The sequence below is a fragment of the Elephantulus edwardii genome, unplaced genomic scaffold (genome assembly GCF_000299155.1).
Source record: "Elephantulus edwardii isolate Elephantulus edwardi_28Jun2011 unplaced genomic scaffold, EleEdw1.0 scaffold00032, whole genome shotgun sequence".
NCBI lineage: Eukaryota > Metazoa > Chordata > Mammalia > Macroscelidea > Macroscelididae > Elephantulus > Elephantulus edwardii.
Genome location: NW_006399782.1, coordinates 10,445,734 through 10,466,361, shown reverse-complemented (window position 1 = coordinate 10,466,361; position 20,628 = coordinate 10,445,734). Strand labels below are relative to the sequence as shown.

Genomic DNA, 20,628 nt, shown 5'->3' with positions numbered 1-20,628 from the left:
CCCATCGCATCCTATTGAGTAAATGTGAGCTTTAAGTATGATTGAGGGAGAGTCAAGAAGATGATGGTAGAGCTAATGCAGGTTACCTCTCCCCATCGTTTTGATGAAAAGAAAATATTCCTTTAGAAGGAAAGCCCGGTCTTAGGAGAGCGACAGAGTCTTAATCTCTTGGACTCTGATTTTGATTGTATAATAATGATGATATAATGCTAATGACGATGATGACACTGCCTTTTATTTTTACCCCAGTGCTGAGAAAGCGTAGCTACAGCTGGGAAGAAACCCTTGAAAATTTGATGTGCAAGGAATAGGGAATATTGTTGCTTTTAGAGTTGTGTTGTATTATTATTTTTTGTAAGGATATACTTTTTTTAGAATTAAAATTTGACAAAATAAAACTTCACTTTCTAATCCCCTCCGCCTTCCCTCCCACTCTCGTCAGTTTCAGTGTTTGTGAAATGGGCACTGGCTACTTGTCTTCGCTAAGGGAGATAGAGACTTTTGCCCAGATATAGTTCTATGTATTAAGTCACTCTTTCCCCTCTTTGTATTGAATTTCTCAACAGTTTTTTTAAAATGAAGAAGTTTAATTTCCGAAAAGTTTTGGATGGCTTAACTGCCTCCTCCCCTGGCAGTGGAGGCAGCAGTGGCAGTAACAGTGGCGGTGGCACTGGAAGTGGTTCTGTGCACCCTGGAGGGACTGCAGGGGTTCTCAGAGAGGAGATCCAGGAAACCCTGACTTCAGAGTATTTCCAGATTTGCAAGGTAAGTTTTGCATTGGCACCATGCCGGTTAATTCATTATTTTGCTGCTGGGTGGAATCGAGAAAGACACACATCCTGGACGCTGTTGATATGTGAGAATACAAATCATTCTGGTGCAGAGGACCCTGTTGACAGGGTTAATTTGAATTAATACAGCTGTTTCAGGCATTAATTTCAACATTAACTTATAAAACAGTGGTAGTTTAAGGCAGAAATCAGCATACATAAAATCTAGAATTTAAAGGCATGCTAAGGACCAAAAGTGAACCAAATTTCTAATGTAATGTCTACATATATATAGTCAACTGAAGAAGCTATTCATCCTGATTAATTCTGTACTGTCATTCCAAGAAACTGATTGTTCCTTTATTTCACTGTTCAGACTGAAATGACCAATACTATTAGGATATTAGATTTAAATAGATAATAAATAGATAAATGTATCAATTATAAAGGCTTAATGGCTTAGTTTTAAAATTTTTAATTTGCCAACAAACAGTTCTTAAGATTCTCCGTAAGTAAATAAACAAAGAATAGATAGTAAGTGTTAAGTTATGGGCTTAATATTTTTATAAGACCTGTATTATTTATAAGCACTTAAAAATAACCACTATTCTGCTATAGCAAGAAAACATTTTAGGTAATTATACTTTGATGTTGAACTTTTAATGAGAAAGGAAAAGAAAGAATTTCTGATGAAGAAGAGACGATGAGGCTTTACAAAGTAAGCATTATGTTAATGTATAGAGATACTGTTGTATTTTCACACACAAAAAGATCTGTAATTTTTATCATCTTTTTGACAGGAGGATAACCTAAGAATGTAGTCTGACATGCACTCAAAACCCAACTAATTAATATAAATTTTATAACTATATCTGAATTCATAAAAAAGCAAACTTTTAAAATTGTAGAAATGAAATGTTTTGTACTTCAACAAAAGAATATTTTACTTTCCTGGAATTATTAAAAATCTTTGGTAGTAAATAAATGCTGTATGAGATAAATATCAATCTTTTCTTTAGACTCCATTCTCATTATAAAAACATTAAATCTGTAGTTACTAAAGTTTCATAAGTTACCTTATACAAAAGTAAAATTATTTAGAATTAGGTTAAAAAAACAGCTTTAATTCTTACTTATCCTGTGAAATTTGTTTATAGTAGTCATTTTGTCTTTAATCTGAAGTAATAGTCAGATCAGGAAAGGACTTAGTATTAGTTATGACACAAATGTATAAAGAGGTTCTGGAGGCCAAATATAATCTGTTAGGCCAGGAATTATCCTCTGATTCTCTAATCCTTGACATATTGCTGCTTTAATTCCCTGATCTGAAACAAATTTTTAAATTCTTTCAGTTTATGAATATGACAGTGATACAAGAGCATAATGTTGAATTCTTGAAGTGATTAAGCTACTATGGAAGCAGAATGATGTTGAAATTATAAAGCTGTAGAGAAAATTATAAATAACAATTAAAAATCAGGAGAATGGGTGAATATGAATGGAAAACGGGGTCTGTAGTCATCTTTCTATTTATTCAGAGAAGGAATGGTCATGGGGATTGACAAAGGCAAAACGGAGCACTGCTTCAAAAATCTATGGCGTGATAGTAAGAGCACTGGCCTAGAATTCAGAAAAAGTTGTGTTTTATTTAAAGCTCAGCTACGTGCCAGCCACATAATCTTGGAAAAGCCATTTATCTCCCTTGAGCCTTTAATTCCTCATCTGACGTAGAGGAATAAGTATTTTTTATCTGCTTTTGAGAAGACTAGACAAGACAATTAAGTGTAGGCAGTGTCTACACTGGAAAGGGTGATGACATATGCATTTATAGTTTTAAAAATTACTTTATTCTTGGCAGATGAACATAACCAGTAGATTATATTAATGTTAGGTATAAAATTTTCAAGGAAATTGTAAAGATAGAGAACTACATAAGCTGTACACTAGCAGTATTTATATTTTTACCAAATAGAGCAATTACTATGTTATATTTGGAGAGTAAGATCATACTTAACTTTTGAAAGTGGCTGTTTGCCTTTTTATATGTTACCTGGACTGTATAAAAATAGATGAAGGAAATTCCAAAATTAGAACTGTTATTAAAATGGAACTTCATTAAGACTCACTTATTAAATGTGTAAAGAATGTTCTATTCTGAGTACTAAAAAGTTGACACTTCTTGGTTACCTCTACTTTTCAACACTTAAGTATAAATTAAAGACTAGAATTAAAGTATAAATCTGTACTCTGCTGTTATTCATCCTTTACTCTGTGATCTTTCTGATCAGTCATTACATTCTCTTTCTTCTGTTTCCTTAGAATTTCTGTGATGTATTTATTTTCTTCTACACCAGTGCCTGTTCATTCTCTTCTATTTTCTTACTTGATTTCTTGAAATTACATCCTAATTCCTTATCTTTTCTTTTACCATGTTCCAGTTTCTTTTGTTATAGAATTGTTTTTTAAGTACAATGTTAACTATGTCATTTCCTTGCTACTTAAAATAACAATGTTGTGCAAACAAAAATATATGCAGTACCCCCATAAATAGCATGCATATAACTGTGGCAATTTATTTGTATACTTATGTTTTCGAAATCATAGTTATAATTTATATGCCAATCAAGGAAAAAAACCCAATTTTTATGTATCCTTTTAATTGATAATATTGTCCATATGTAGGTGTTGCTATTGTTATGTACTTTTGAGTCAGAACCAGTTCATAACTGACTCTCCTGGGGGTTGTCATAGGCAGTAAAACATGTGAGAAGAAATTGCCCATCTGTCCTTTTTTCTCCCATAGAGTGGCTGGTGGATTTAAACCAGGTACCTTCAGGTTGCCAGTGACATTCTTTACCACCAGGCCACCAGAGTGCCCTAGATAGCGAGTGAGGTATTTTCTAGGTTTTTGTTTGTTTGTTTTAAATAAGCATAAAGATTTCACCTTCATACTCAGAGACTTAGCTATAAAAATTTTAAAAAAGAACAGAAATAACCGAATCAGTTTTGGTTCAAGGTTAATAAAAAAGCAAATTAATACTTTGGCTAATAGTAATTTGTTTATGTTCAATATGGATGCATTTCAATGCTCATATTGATCAGATACTTGTGAAATAAATACACTGCTTTTGCTGGACTTAAATTTAATGACATTTACTTGACACCCTGATGTTTTTAATAAAACACACAAAACTGCCTAGCTTGATTTGGTATACTCTCATTTATCTTTTCTTCCTTATTTCCTTAGGTGTACAACATTCCCTGAAAGCACTATGTTTTCTTTTATTTCAGTGCCTTTTCACATGCTGTTGCCTCTGACTAAAATATTTCTTCCAGCTTGAATCTAATTACAGAACTTGCATTACTCTGGATTGCTCAGTTCAAACACTATATTCTCCAGTACATCAGCATGGATCACACTTCCTTTCCTATTTACTTCCCAAGCTGAATTAGTTTCCCCCTCTTCTCTATTTTTCTTAAAACATCTGGCATAAATTTAACACCTCCTTGTAATGAAAATGATTTTTTACCTATCACTGCAATTATCCTGTGAGCCCTTAAAAAATCATAAAGTCAGTATGTTTTTGTTTGCTTGTTTTTATTGATTTTATTGAGTGCCAGCTATCTAGCAAGCCAGAATTTATTCTCAATTCTGTCTAAAAGAGATTACCAGGCCCAACTGTCTTGTTGATTCAATTCCAATCCATGGTGCTTGTTTGTGTGCATGGCTGAAGTTCTCCATGTGGTTTTTAAGGCTGTGACCTTTTGGGAGCAGACCACTAAGATTATCTTTCAAGGGACCTCATGGAGGGTTCTGAAACCAGTATTATTTTAGCAGTGGGGGGAATTACCCTTCATGCCACCTAGAAACTGCCTGTTCTTATTCTTATATACTAGCCCATTGGAGTTGGAACCAACATATAGCTGAACTTCCAGAAGATTTTCAATCAGTTCCAGAGACAATTAATTGCATAGGAGGGAATTGCCATCTTTTCCCCACAGAGGAATTGGCAGACTTGAACCACATTCCTCACCACTAGGCCACCACTACCAAAATCTCTGAAAAACCTCTTGGACTATATTATTCACTAATCCCTAAATCCTTTCCCTCAGATTTCATTATGGTCTCATTACATAAGAGATGGATTCTTTTGAAATAGAAAGCATATTATGCTTTTCCTTTGCTCAAGACACTTTAATGACTTGTCACTTATCTTTAAATATAAAATTATAAGCCTATTATGTTTTACAAAATTTTAAGTGATCTGGACTCTGACCTAACTTTACTCTCTACTTTGTCTTCTTACTTTCCACTGGCTACATTGATCTTCTTGTTCCCCAGACAGGATTCTTGCCTAAAGACATTTTAATTTGGTTTTTACTTTGCTTGGTACATTTTCCTCCCAAATAATTATCTCTTGCCACATTTGCCTCATTCAGTTCTTTATTTAGTTGTTACTTTGTAAGACAGGTCTTGATTGACCACTGTCCACTTATCTAGTTTTTTATCCTTATCTTGCCTTTTTGTACAACACTTAAAACTATTTGTTATTAAATTATAAGTGTATGTGTTTGTTGTTCACCTGACTCATTAGAATGTAAACTCCATAGGATAGGACTTTGTTTTGTTTGTGTCTGTATAACCAGTACATAGAATAGTGCCTGTCACATAGATGACAATCAAATATTTGTTCAATGAACAAATAAATTAAAGCAAAGAAGCTGATGGAGTAATGTGCTAAAGCAAACCAGATGTTATTTTGAATAGCTTCTTCAAAGGACTTTTATTAAAAAAATTTTGTATTACATAGAGAGTCAGCCAGTAAGATGTGGCACCACTTTAGGAACATGGCATCTAATTTCAAAAAAGATATAGAAAAGAAGATTGTAGAAAGATTTTTTAATTTCTTTTTGTTGTGAGCATTATGAATAACATTCTTTTTCCAAATATCTTCAAGGCAAACAGTACAGAAGTATTAGATTGACAGTGAGAAACACATAGGATGTTCTAGACCTAATTAACAAAATAGATAAAAATAAATACATCCTCGGAACCAGATGGCATAATCCTTAAAGTTCTGAATAAACTCTTAAATTAGCCAACTCACTATTCATCAACATTTAGAATCTGTTTTTATAAATGCTGATGATCTAAGAGCCAACAAAAAAAATAACTAATATAATTTTTGAAGAGAAATGAATTTATCTTCATGGTGCTCAAACCAAATTTATTATCAGCTCTTCCCCAGTAAACCCGTATAAATCAGAAACATAGCTTTGGATTGTAGAGAAATGGGGTTTCCAGAAGACTGAAAAGCTAAAAAGTAGACCAAGTGCTTGAGGACTTTGGAATATTCTCTTCCTCAAGATTTCCATCGTCCTCACATGTCCTCTGATGTCACATCATGTTACTTGCGTGGCTCTGTGATTGAGGCTGGCACAAGGTCATGATCACAGTTCCACATTTCTGCTGTCTGCCTAAAAAAAAAAAAGAATTAGAGAAGATGCCCCAAGATATGAGTCTTATCTTTGTTCTGTACTTAGAAAATGATAGGGGGGGAAAGATAATACAGATAACACTGCAGGATAACTTATGGGTAAAACATCAGACAATAACCTCATGTTCCTGTCACCAAAAATGCAATAGAGGATGAACATCATTAATAATAGTAATGGAGGCAACTGAGGGAGAATTAAGCTAACCTTGTCATAATTTATATGCTAACAGGCTTAAGGGGGGAAAAAAAGAATTAAAAGATACATTCTTTTTAAGAAAAAAAAAATATTAGAAACCAACACCAGGTTATTCAGTATTCTGGGCTTGCTGGCTTGCTTATCCTGAATGCATAAAGATTCAGGGACAGATTGGAGGAAGAGGCTATAGATATGTAGCAGTGCTTATAATTTTTTTTTAAAAACACAAAACTTAACCTAGAGAACAGTCATGTTTTCTCAAAAACAGGTCCTTGGATGTTAGTATAATGTCAGCAAGTTGATAAGGATGTTGATCTTATTCCCTAGGACATTTCTTATGCTCTTAAAAACCAATAGAGCTCAAAACAACTATGAGATATCATCTCATCCCAGTAAGAACAGTAAAATTTAACAGAACAGCAAACATCAAATGTTGGTGAAGTTGTGGAGAAACTGGAACCCTTATTCACTGTTGGTGGAAGTGTAAAACGGTGCAGCCACTATGGAAGGCTCTATGGAGCTTTCTCAAAAAGTTGCAAATAGAAAAACCATTTGACCCAGCAATTCCATTACTGGGAATTTACCCTAAAAAAAAAAACCAAACAAAAAAAACATAACTGCCACCCAAACAGATATATGCACACCCATGTTTATTGCAGCTTTGTTTGCAATAGCAAAGAGCAGGAAACAACCCAAGTGTCCATTAACAAATGAATGGATAGAGAAGCTCTGGTATATTCACACAATGGAATACTATGTAGCATTGAAATCCAAAGAACCCAAGAAATACTATGCAAAATGGATTACCCTGGAGGACATTATGCTGAATGAAATATCTCAGTCACAAAAGGACAAATATTGCATAGGGCCACTGTTGCAAAACAGACTGACATTGGGGTTGAGGGGAGACTGAGAAAGAAGGGATAAATAATGTAGACTGCATTGTTGAAACAGATGAGGGAGAGAACTGTTTAAAAGGGATATATGATTGGGTATTATTGTCATTATTGAAGTCCAGAATGAAAGATGCATAGTGGAGTGGACTTGAGGGGAGGGATTGCATAACAATGAAAGAGGTTTTCTTTTACTTTTTAAGGAAAAGAGTGAATTGGGGGGAGGGTGTCAGGGAAAAAAGTGTAACAATGAATGAGTGGAAGCCCTAAGTCTCTGTAAACTTTCATTAAAATGAATTTAAAAAACACCAAAAACACAAACCAATAGAGCTGTCATTCTCCTATGCAAATCTCAATATAGAACTAATTTAAAATCTTACATAATTTCCAGTTGTTTACCTTTAGGATTATTAACATTGATTAAACCAAATTCCTGTATTTTGAAGTTTAGTATAGTTTTGTGAACCCCATTCTATCATCACTTAAAGGTGGGCCTGTAAAAAAATCTAAGGCTTGAGTTCCCAAAATTACTTTTAACTATGACATGATTGTATTAATCATCCACATTTTAATTTTATAAACCACTTACCTATTACTTTAACAGCAATAAACTATGCTCTGTTATTCAAAGTTTCATGTAGAAACTCTAACTTTCAAGTAGAATTTTCCCCACATAAAATACAATTGAGATTTTAATTCCTAGTAAAGATCAAAATAATGATCTTTACAAAGAATATTGCTTGTAGTAACAGCTCCTTTCACTCTTATTATCAGAGGAGGTAATGTTTTAAAATTCCTTTTAATATTTAAAGGGAGTACTGGAGACCTAGGTAGTAGACAGTTGTGCTACCAACCCAAAAGATTGGTGATTCAAATCTACCAGCTACTCCATGCAAGAAAGGATAATAGTCTCCTACTGTATGAGTTAATGCCTTTGAAAAGCCATAAGGGTCAACTATGAGTCTATTCCAATGCAGTGGCAAAGAGTTTGAGTTTTAATATTTGAAAAGCTAATATTCTAACATATGTAATATAATGGGACTTTTAATTAAAATATATTAAGGATATTAGAGGGAGTCATTTATGATTTTCTAGGTAACTCAAAGGAGCCCTGCTGGCTTTGCAGTTAGTTCTTGGACGCTAACCAGACCTGCTACAATGATGTGGCAGCTGCTTGCATGAAGATTTCTCCCTTGTAAACTCTATAGGCTCAGTTTACTGTGTTCTGTAGGTTTACATGTTGAGACTGACTCAATGGCTATAGGTTTGGCTTTTTACATTTTGTTGGTTTGTTATTTTGCTGTTATAATTAGATGCCATAGAATTCACAGGAAACATAAGAACAACAGATCTGGACCTTATTCTATGCCGAGCCATCTTCATAATCTCTGAGGTGTTTTTAGCTCATTATTATAGTGTTACCCATTGTTATAGTGTTATCAATCCATTTTGTTGAGGATGTCCTTTTTTTTCTCTGACCCTCCATCTTTCCCAGTAGAATGTCAGTTTCCAAAGGCTAATCCCTTTGACAGCACACTTAAAACATGTGATAAGAAATTTCACCATCCTTGCCCTTAAGGGGCACTCTGTCTGATTACATATCTTATGAGGCATATTTATTTGTTCTTTTGTCAGTCCATGGAATATTTAATGCTCTTCTCCAATACCATAACTCAAAGGCATTGATTGATCTTCAATCATCCTTATTCACTGTTCAAGTATCAGATGTATAGGAAGCAATTGAAAAGGCTATGAGTTGGATCAGACATACCTTAGTCCATAAACTGACATTCTTGCTTTTTTACACTGTGGAGAGGTTCTTTTTTTTTAAAAAAAAATTATTTTAATTGTGATTTTAAGGAATGTTTACAGAGAAGTTAGCTTTTAATTCCCTCTTTGTTGCACATTTTACCCCCTTGCCCTCCATTCTCCCTCTGTCAGTTTACTTTTTTAAAAATTTAAATTAATTTTGCACATAAAATTCATTTTACCTACCTCCCCCCTCCCCAGTCCTCTTTGCAAATATATACTTCTTATTCTGGGCTGTATGTGTGAAGCCTAATCATATATTCCTTTTAAACAGTTCTTCCCGTCATCTGTCCCAATGCAATGGTCATTATCTGTCTGCTCTTATCCTATTCTCCTTCCAATCCCCCATGTCACTCCTGCTTTAAAGCAGTGGTGCTATGCAGTATTTGTCCTTTTGTTACTAAGATATTTCATTCAGCATGATGTCCTCCAGGGTTCCCCATATTGTGTAATGTTTTATGAGTTCACTGTTTTTCAGTGTTGTGCAGTATTCTACTATATAAACATACCATAGTTTTTCCATCCACTTGTTTGTTGATGGGCACTTGGATTACTTCCATTTCTTTGCTATTGTAAATAAAGCAGCAATAACCATGAGTGTGAATATATCTGTTTGGATGGCAGTTCTTGTTTCTTTAGGGTATATTCCCAGTAGTGGTTTTGCTAGGTCAAATAATATTTCTATTTCAAACTTTTTGAGAAAGTGCCAAGCCTCCTTCCACAAAAGTTGCACCATTTTACACTCCCATCAGCAGTAAATAAGGTTTCCAATCTCTTGTGGAAAGGTACTTGACAGCAGATTTTCTCCATGCAACACATCTTTTAATTTCTTGACTGTTAGTGCCAAGGGTGTTGACAACCTCAATCTTTCCTACCTCTCTCATGATATTATACTGCTTGTTTAAACTATGAGGATTCAAGTAAGGCACTAATTAAGGTCAGTGGTAAAAATATATATGCAAAACAGATTATTCAGGAAGCTGAGTTTTAAGAGCAGGAATGTGACATCAGGTTTGGAGGAAAACTAATCGACAATCTACGTTATACAGTTGACAAAACCTTGCTTGCTGAAATCTGAAGCACTTGCTGCAGGAGGTTAAGGACTGTAGCTCATCATCAAGAAGACAAAGATTCTTACCACTGGGCCAATTGGCAGCACCATGATAGATGGAAAAGAGATTGAGGTTGTTAACAATTACAGCTTGCTTGGATCCATAATCTCTTGGCACCAGAATTCAGGAAATCAAAAGACAAATTGCATTGGGAAAATATGCTGTCAGGGACCTCTCCAGAGTTTTGAAAAGCAATGATGTCAGTCTAGAACTAAGGTACACCTGAACCAGGCCATGGTCTTCTCAATTACTTGCAGTGCATCAGAGAGCTGGGCAATGACTGAAGATGACAGAAGAAGAATCAATGCCTTTGAGTTGTGGTGCTGGAGAAGAGTTTTGAACATACCATGGACTGCCAAGAAAACAAATAGATCTGTCTTGGAGAAACCAAGTTTCTCCTTGGAGGCAAGGATTTTGGAGCTCTGTCTTACATAATTTGGGCACATGGCTAGGAGGAACCGGTCGTTGGAGAAGAAAATCATGCTTTCAGAATCAGTGAGACTGGCTTGGGACAGAGTAGAGTTCAGAGCTGTTATACATAAAGTCACAGGCAACTCAAAGGCATATAAAAACAATGATTAAAAGTGACAAAGGAGATTAATCAGAACTGGTTTTGACAAGCACTGTGGCAATGGGACAATTAAAACAGACTTTAAAAGGGGGGAAAAAAAGAGAGGAACGAACTGGGGTAGGGTACAGAAAATAGTGCAACAATGAATCAATGGAAATCCAAAATCTCTATAAATGTTCATTAAAATAAATAAAATTTTTTAAAAAAGTTGAAATCCTAGGTAAAAATATTAAACATCTATCAGAGGCACCTTTCAAGCAATACCTCATTATATATGTCTAAAAAAAATCAGTCACTGAAAATCCTTTACGAGCACAGTCCAACTCTGATATACATAGGGCCATCTTGAGTTGCAGTTGGCACTATGATGGTTAATAGCAACACAATATAAATGATAGGTTGTAAGGCCTCCAAAATTACCTACAGAGGTCCACTGTGATACTTGTGAAGAGGCTTACTTAACTGCAGCATTCACAGTCACTGATAGAATACATAAAGAAGATAATCTGACAAATTTATTGTTCAAAAATTTATTTATAGCATAAATATGTTATAAATGCATTCATATCCTTATTTTACATAGTACTTAGCAGAGCCAAGAGAGGATCAATTTATGTAAGCTTCCTGTTCATACTAGAAAGATGCTTATTTGTGTTTTATTGACTGTGCAAACATATTTGATTGTATGAATCATAACAAATAATGGCTAACATAGAGAATAATGAGAATTTCAGAGAATTAATTATGCTCACGCAAAACCTACACATAAACCATGAAGTTGTTATCTGACCATAACACGGGAACACTGCATGATTTAAAATCAAGAGGAGTGTGTGCCAGGGTTGTGTTCTTTCTCCACACTTATTCAGTCTGTTTGCTGAGAATAATATGGCATTAGCATCAGAGTAAGACTTAACAACAACCTGCCTTACGCAGAAGACATGACCTTGCTTGCTGAAAGGGAAGAGAACTTGAAGCACTTGTTGGAGAAGATAAAAGACTACAGCTTTCAATATGATCTCAGCATCAAGAAAACAAAACCCTCAACACTGGACCAATAGGCAACATCATGACAAATGGAGAAAGGATTGAATCTGTCAGTGAATTCATTTTACTAGGATCCATAATCAGCAACCTTGATACCAGCAGTCAAGAAATCCAAAGATGTGTTGCATGTGGAATATCTGCTATCAAAGACCTCTCCAAACGGTAAAGAGCAAGAATGTTGGTTTAAAGATTAGGGTGATCCAAGCCATGATCTTTTCTATTATTTGCCACTATCTGAAACATGGACATTTGATTAAGGATGAAGAAAAGGAATTGATGCTTTTGAGTTACTCTATTGGAGAAAAGTATTCCATAGACTTCCAAAAGAAGAAAACAAATATGCAAGCAGGTTGCTCCTTAGAGGCAAGGATGGTGAAATTTCATATCATGTTTTGAGCATATTGTTAGGAAGAGCCAGTCCTTGGAAAAAATACATCATAATGAAAGAAGTGGAGGGTTAGAGAAAGGAAGATCCTTAAGAGATATATGTCCTACTTTAGCTCTCTGCAGGTAGAAGTCCTGCTTTGTCAGTACCATTTGTTGAAGAGGTGGTAATTTCCCCATTTGATAGGTTTTTTTTCCTTGTCAAATACCAGCTGACTCTAGGTAAATGTGTTAATTTCTGGGTTTTCAGTTCTTTTCTTTTGGTCTATGTGTTTGTCATTGTACCAGTTCCATACTGTTTATTACAGATTTGAGTAGGTTTTGAGATCAGGGAGTGCTCTGCCTCCCACTTAATTTTTATTTCTCAGAAGTGCTTTGCTTATTAGAGAGCTCTTTCCTTTCCAAATAAACTTGCTAATTGCCTTTTCTATCTCTTGAAAAAGGAATATGGTATCTGTATTAGGATTGTGTTAAAAATATAAATTTCTTTTTTTAGAATTTTAATTTTCACTATATTAAATCTTCCTGTCTGTAAATGGGGAACATTTCCCCATTTATTTACGTCTCTTACTGTTTCTAAGCAGTATTTTGTAGTTTTCTTTTTTTTTCTTTCTTTTTTTTTTTATTAATGTGTGTACCGTCAAATTGAATCTGACTGGTACAGGAGATTGTTCCTCCTTCAGCAGAGCATCTGGTGGATTTGAACCACGCACCTCTGGGATTGCAGTGCAGTTTCCTGCCACTAGGCCACCAGAGCTCGCCTGTAGTTTTCTTTATAAAGATTCTTTGTGTCTCTAGTTTGGTATTTTCAAAAGCTTTTTCTTTTTATAGTTAATTTTTTAAATTTTACCTTGGTTTGCATACAAAGTTTGTAAACATTCTGTTTACAAACACACTATCCTTCATTCACATTGTTTCATTCAGTCATTTTCATTCATTTCAAATCATTTACCATTAAATTATACCCATCATTACCCTATCTTTCAAGATCTCCACCATTTCCCATTTCCCTTACCACCTCACTTCCACCGACCAAATTATGTGACCCTATGATTTCTCCCTCTGCCCACCCCCTCTCTGTACCCACACTTTTCCCTTTTCGATCCCCATACACATTTTACTAATTGTTCTCCTGTTTTTAAATAATGGTCCTATGCAATAATTATCCTTATGAGACTGAGATAGTTCACTCAGCATAATGCTCTCCCAAGTTATGTAGTAATTTTCTAAATCATTGCTCCTGAGTGCTACATAGTATGACATTGTGTGAATGTACCACAGTTTCTCAATGCATTTGATTGTGGTTGGACATTTGGGCTGTTCCCGTATTCTTGTGATTGTGAATAATGCTGCTATAAACATTGGTGTGCAAATCTCTATTTGTGTGTCAGTTCTAGTTTCCTTGGGGGTATATTCCTAGTCCTAGGAATAGTTGGGCCATAGAGAATTTCTGTGTTCAGCTCTTTTTTAGGAAATGCCAAACTTCCTTCCAGAGTGGTTGTACCATTTTAAAATTCTACCAACAGTGCATGAGAGCTTCAATCTCTCCCCATCCTCTCCAACAATTACTGCTTGCCTCTCCTATTAAACTTAGACACTGCTACTGGGTTGAGATGGTATCTTGTTGTGGTTTTGATTTGCATCTCTTTTATTGCCAGTGATTTCAAGCATTTCTTCATATGTCTTTTGGCCCTCTGAATGCCTTCCTCTGTGGAAAGTCTTTGCATGTCTCTTGCCCATTTTGTAATTGGGTTATCAGTCTTTTTCTTCTGGAGGCCCTGTAGGATTCTATAAACTTTTGTCATGAGACTCTTGTCTGAGATGGTATTGCCAAAAGTTGTTTCCCAGTCAGTATGTTTTCTTTTTGCCTGATTGTAAAAAGTTTTTGATGCTCACAGAGATTTAATCTTTAGAAGATTCCATTCATCAATTTTATTTTCCTGTCCTGATTGTGGATGTGTCCTGTCTCCATACCTTTTCAACCTGTATCCAGAACAGATCATCTGGGAGGCTGGGCTCTATGAGGAGAAATGCAGCATTAGGTTTGGTGGAAGATCTATCAACAATCTGCGTTACACAGATGGCACAATCCTGCTCACTGAAACTGAGGAGGACCTGAAGTCCTTGCTGCACAGGGTCAAGGACTGCAGCCTTCAATATGGATTGAGGCTCAATGTCAAGAAGACAAAGATTCTCACTACTGGGCCAATTGGCAACATCAGGATGGATGGTGAAGAGATTGAGATTGTTCACAGCTTTAGTCTGCTTGGCTCCACAATCCACACTCTTGGCACCAGCAGCCAGGAAATTAAAAGACATATTGCAATGGGAAAGTCAGCTGTTAGGGACCTCTCTAAAGTTCTGAAGAACAACAGTGTCTCTCTGGAGACCAAGGTGCATCTGATACAGGCCATGGTCTTTGTAATCACTTGTTATGCATCAGAGAGTTGGACAATGACTAAGGAGGATGGAAGGAGAATTGATGCCTTTGAGCTTTGGTGCTAGAGAAGAGTATTGAGGGTACCATGGACTGCTAAGAGAACAAACAGATTAATCCTGGAGAGGGTTAAACTGGGCTGCTCCTTGAAGGCAAGGATTCTGAGGCTTCATCTGACATACTCTGGTCATGTTGTAAGGAGAAATCAGTCCTTGGAGAGGGACATCATGCTTGGGAGGGTGGAGGGCAGGCACAGGAGGGGAAGGCCCTCTAGGAGATGGATTGATTCAGTGACTGGGGTAATCGGGATGAGTGTGTCGGAGACAATGAGATTGGCACAGGACAGAACAGAGTTTAGGGCTGTTATACATAGGGTCGCTATGAGTCACAAGCGACTCGACGGCACATAACAACAACTCCTGATTGTGTATTTCTGCCTGTATTTGAATCCTCATTATACCATAGGTGAGGCCTTCTAAGCTTGGTCCAAATTTATCTCTTATAATGTTTATGGTTTGGGGCTTTCTGCCTAGGTTTCTGATCCATCTTGAGTTGATTTTTAATAACTAAGGATGATAGAAGGATTGATGACTTTGAATTGTGGTGCTGGAAAAGAATGTTGAACATTCTGTGGATTGCCAGGAGAACAAACAAGTCTGTCCTGGAGAGGGTGAAATCAAGCTTCTACCTGGAGGTAAGGCTTTGGAAGCTTTGTCTCACATACTTTGGACACGTGGTCAGGACAGACAAGTCTGTGGAGAAGGAAATCATGCTTGGAGGAGTAGAGGAACAGAGCAGTAGAGGAAGATCTAGGATGACATGGATTGACTCAGTGACTGGGGAAATGGAATTAGTTCTATTAGAGATGATGAGATTGGCTCAGGACGAGGCAGTGTTTAGAGCTAATGTAAATAGGGTCCCTTTGGGTCACAGTCAGCTCGATGGCACATAACAACAATAACAACAACAACAACAGCAGTAACAGCATAATGGGAGGTGTAGATCCTGCTTCAGCTTTCTGTAGGCAACAGTCCAGTTTTTCCACCACCATTTGTTGAAGAGGTTTTTGTTTTCCTATTTGATAGATTATTTTTTTTCCTTGTAGAATATCATTTGACCAAGCTAGATGTGTTAATTTCTATGTTTTTTATTTTGTTCGATTGTTCTTTGTGGCTGTCTTTATACCATGCTATCTTGGTTATTACAGCTGTATAGTATATTTTGATATCAGGAAGTGCTATACCTCCTACTTCATTCTTGTTTTTCAGAAGGTCTTTGCTTATTGAGAGTATCTTTCTCTCCAAATAAACATGAAAATTATATTTTCGATCTCCTTGAAAAATTAATTGGTATTAGAATTGTATTAAACATGTAGATTGATTTTGGTAGGATTGCAGTTTACACTATATTGAATCTTCCTATCCATGAACAGGGAAAATTTTTCCATTTAATTAGGGTTTTTTTTTGTTTCTCACAGAAATGTTTTGTAGTTTTCTTGGTAAAGGTCTTTTGTGTCTCTAGTTAAGTTTATTCCTAAGAATCTCAGTTTGTGGTATGAACTTTGATAAATGTTGATAGTTACAGAAAGGCTTCAGGGCTTTTGTTCATAGGGTCACCATGAGTCATGCTCAACTCAAAGGCAATCAACAACAACAACATTGTAAATGATATCATTTTCTTGTTTTCCTTCTCTGTCTTGTCTTTGTTACTAGTGAGGAATCCCACAGACTTGTGTATATTGATCTAGTTAGGTTTATTCCCAAGTATCTCAATCTGTGGTTAGCTATTGCAAATGCTATTGCTTTCTTAGTCTCCTCTCTGTGTTTTCTTTGTTAATGTAGAGGAATCTTATTGACTTTTGTATATTAATATTATAGCCTGCCACTCTACTAAATTAGAATACTAACAGTTTTTTGATTGAGTCCTTGGGAATTTTGGTGTACTATTATTATATCGTGTGCATGTATTGACAATTTTACCACTGACATTTTTCATTGCCAGTCTGAATGCCTCTTATTTCCTTCACTTGTTACATTGCTCTAGAAAGTACTTCCAATACAGTACTACAAATAGGAGTGGTGAAAGTGAGCATTCTTATATGGTCCCTATTCACAAGGGAAATTCCTTTATTTATTCTCCATTGAGAATGATGTTGGCTCTTAGTTTTGTATATATACTTTTCACTATATTGAGGAAGTTCCCTATTCTCCTATTTTGTTCCTATTTTGCTAAAGGTTTTAATCAGGAAAAGATGTTGGATTTTGTGTCCTGATATATGACCAATCAATTCTGGAGAATGTACCATGTACACTTGAGAGGAAAGTAAATTTATTTTCAGTTGAGTAAAATACCCTGAATACATTTACAAGATCAAGTTGGCTGATTGTCTATTTTGGGTCTTCTGCATCTTTGTTAAATTTCTTTTGAGTTGACCTATCCTTTGATGAGAATGGTATGTTAAAGTCTCCTGCCACTATTGTGGTACAGTCTAGTTCTTTCAAGTCTATTAGCCTTTGTTTTATGTATTTTGCAGGTCTGCCATTTGGTGCAGATGATGACCAAGGTTATATTTCCTTGATCTCTTGTACCTGTAATCACTATATAGTGCCCTTCCTTGTTTTTTTATGGTGATGGTCATCCTGAAGTCTGTTTGATCAGAGGTGATTATTGTCACTCCTGATTTTTTGTGGATGCCATTTGCTTGGGGTATTTCTGGTTTCTTAGATATAACCCCTTGTTGGCAATGTATTGGTAGGCTTTGTTGTGGTGGTATTGTTTTGTGTTTTTTTTTTAATCTATTCTGCTACTCTTTTTCTCTTAATTGGTTCATCTAATCCATTCACATTAAGTGTGATACTTTACAAGCTAGATTTCACGAATATTTTACTATGTTTCTTTTTCTCTTGTTTCAGGTTACTACAGTCCATCTACTTTGTGATCTCTGAGTGAAGGACTTCCCTTAGAATTTCTTGTAGAGTTTATATTTAAGTTCCTACTTTTCTGCAAATTACCTTATATTACTTTAATATTTGATGGACATCTTTGCTGGGTACAGATTTCTCGACTGGCAGTTGTTTTCTTTCGACTTACTGTGTATGCCATCCATTGTCTTCTTGCTCACATAGTTCCTGCTGAGAGATCAGAACTTAATCTAATTGGTTCTGCTTTGTAGCTAACTATATTTCTCTTGTGCTTCTTTTCATATTCTATCCTTATCTTTGATTTTGGCACATTTGACTACAATATGTCTTGATGTTTTTCTTTAGGAGTCTAGTTTGTTTGAGGTTTTCCAAGGTTCTTGTTTGTGGATTTTTTCATTCTTTATATGCCTGGGAAGTTTTCTTCTAGTAACTTTTCCAAAATTTTCCCAATGCTTTCCCTGCCCCCTTCTTGTTCTAGAATTCCAGTCATATGTATGTTATTCTTTTGATATTCTCCAAATGATTCTAATGTTTGTCCATGGGTTTGTTTGGGGTTTTTTGTTTGTTTGTTTGTTTCCATATTCTTTTTATGTCCCCTCTCGTTTTTCTTCTAGTATGCTGCATTGTGGTTTTAGCTCACTATCTGTTCTATCTCTTCTGTTCTGCTTTTTTGTCCCTCCAGCATGTTAGAAACTTCTGCCATTTCAGTCTTGATAGTCTGGATTGCATTTTCATACATTTCTGTAATTTCTAGTACTGTGTTGATTGTACTTTCTCTGTCTTGTGATAACTTTTAAAGTTCTTATAACTGTTTATCTATAGTTTAAATTCTTTCTTCCATCTTTTGCCATTTTTATCATACTTGTTTGTATTTCTTCTTACTCTCTATTTCTGGAGTATTTGCTTTATTTATGGCTTCCGTTGTTTCTTCCATAATTTGCACCTTGTTTCACAGCTGTTCATATAATTCCACATCAATAGTTTTTTCCCCCTGATTCCCTATCTCTGGAGTATTCTCTTTATTTATGTCTTCCATTCCCCCCCTCCCCAATAATTTGTACTATCTTCTGTAGCTGTTCATATGATTCTGAGTCAATGTATTTTGTTTTCCTACCTGCATCTCATCTGGGTGATCATTGGGTCTGCAATAGCAGTATGTTTACAGAAGATGGCATGTTGGGGGTTACACACACACACACACACACACACACACACACACACACATTGTTTGAAGCTGCCTGCTGCTTTTGTGACATTGTTAAGTTTTTCTTGATAAGAATTAGGTTCTTTCTATTGTGTCTGAGTACGTTTTTGACAGTTATTTATCTTTATGAAGTTATGGATTATTTACAACATAAATTTTCCCTTTATAGGGGAGGGAAACGTTTTTTTCTGGTCCTGTGCATTGAGAAAGCCTTCCTACCTAACGAATTCCACTTCTCTCTGGAGTTTATAGCAATCTTGTAGGGATCTTTCCTGTTTGCTTCTTGTAAAGTTTGTTATTGTCTTAGTGATGCTGGTGTGCATGGCAGCCAGAAACCACCTTCTGCCTGGCTGCTGTACTCTCTTTCTCTGAGGTGGGGGTGACTGGGGCATGGCCAGCATATTCTTCTGTGCAGTTGCCCTCCAGGTTTCTAGTAGCCTGGTAGGAATCTATCCTGCCTATGCTTCCCCCTTGTAATGTTTATAATTGTCCTTGGTGGTGCTGGTGCTCAGGGCATCTGGAGACTACCTTCCTCCCGACTGCTGCGCTCTCTGTATCTGGGATGGGGATGATGTGGTGGAGGTCCCTAACTTTCTATGTCATTTTCCTCTCAGGTCTCCAGTAAACTGTTGGGAGTCTCTCCTGCCTGTGCCCACCTCTTCTGAAGTTTGTAATTGGCCTTAGTGTGCTGGTATGCAGGGCAGCTGGAAATCATCTTCTACCTACCTGCTGCACTCTCTCTATTCAGTGTGAGCAACTATATAACTTTTAAAATAATAATGCTATTAGCTCTACAATAAGAAATATATCTTTCACTTTTTCTGTAAAATGCTTGTCTGTCAGATACTTTTTAAAGTCTCAACATTCAAATTAAGACAGACTAGGAAGAAGGATTGGCCATCCATTTCTGAAATAGCAGGCCTATGAAAATCCACTTTTGATACACTGTATCAAAAGGAATTGGCAGAACACACATGGAATAACAGAAAGGGCAACTGAGGTGGAGCTTTCAAGTATGGAAATTCAAAGGAAGAAAAACAGTTGTAAGCAGACCCTAGTGATTGAGACCTGAAATGTGAGAAGCATGAATGTAGGAAAATCAGATATTGTTAAGGAAATAATGGATCACATAAATATTGACATACTAGGCATTGGTGAGATGAGATGGACTGGCATAGGATATTTTGAGTTGAATGATCATATGATATATTGCTCCAGAGATGAAAAGGTGAGGAAAAATGGAGTTGCTTTCATAGTTAAGAAAGTCATTTCTAGATCCATCTTGAAGTACAATATTGTGAGTGACAGGATAATATCCATACGCATACAAGGAAGTTCAATGAATACCACTGTCATTCGGATATATGCACCAGCAACCAGAGCCAAAGAAGAGGAAATAGAAGATTTCTACTAACTTTTACAGTCGGAGATTGTTCAAACGTGCAATCAAGATGCATTGGTAATAATATGTTACTGGAATAAAAAAATTGGAAACAGAGAAGATTCAGTAGTTGGAAAACACGGACTCAGTGACAGAAATGGACCTGGAGAGAGAATGATTGAATTTTGCACCATCAATGACGTATTCATTGCAAACACATTTTTTAAGAGACATAAACGCAGGTTATATGCATGGATTTCAATTGATGGTATGTATAGGAATCAGATCGATCACATCTATGGAAAGAACCACTGGAGAAGCTCAACATCAGCTGTGAAAACTAGGCCAGGAGCTGATTGTGGAACAGATCGCCAACTACTCATATGCAAGTTCAAGCTGAAGCTG

General features: G+C 36.0%; 1 protein-coding gene across 2 annotated transcripts in view; it reads left to right on the top strand.

Annotated features, from left to right (window-relative positions):
• Positions 1-574: 574 nt before the first annotated feature.
• Positions 575-20,628, top strand: part of STXBP5L (syntaxin binding protein 5-like) — a 405,474-nt gene continuing 385,420 nt past the window's right edge. For both annotated transcript variants that reach the window (XM_006884245.1, XM_006884246.1), the window contains exon 1: positions 575-765. In XM_006884245.1, the coding sequence (XP_006884307.1) occupies positions 577-765 (189 nt within the window). In that variant the 5' untranslated portion in view covers positions 575-576. The remainder of the gene's footprint in view (positions 766-20,628) is intronic.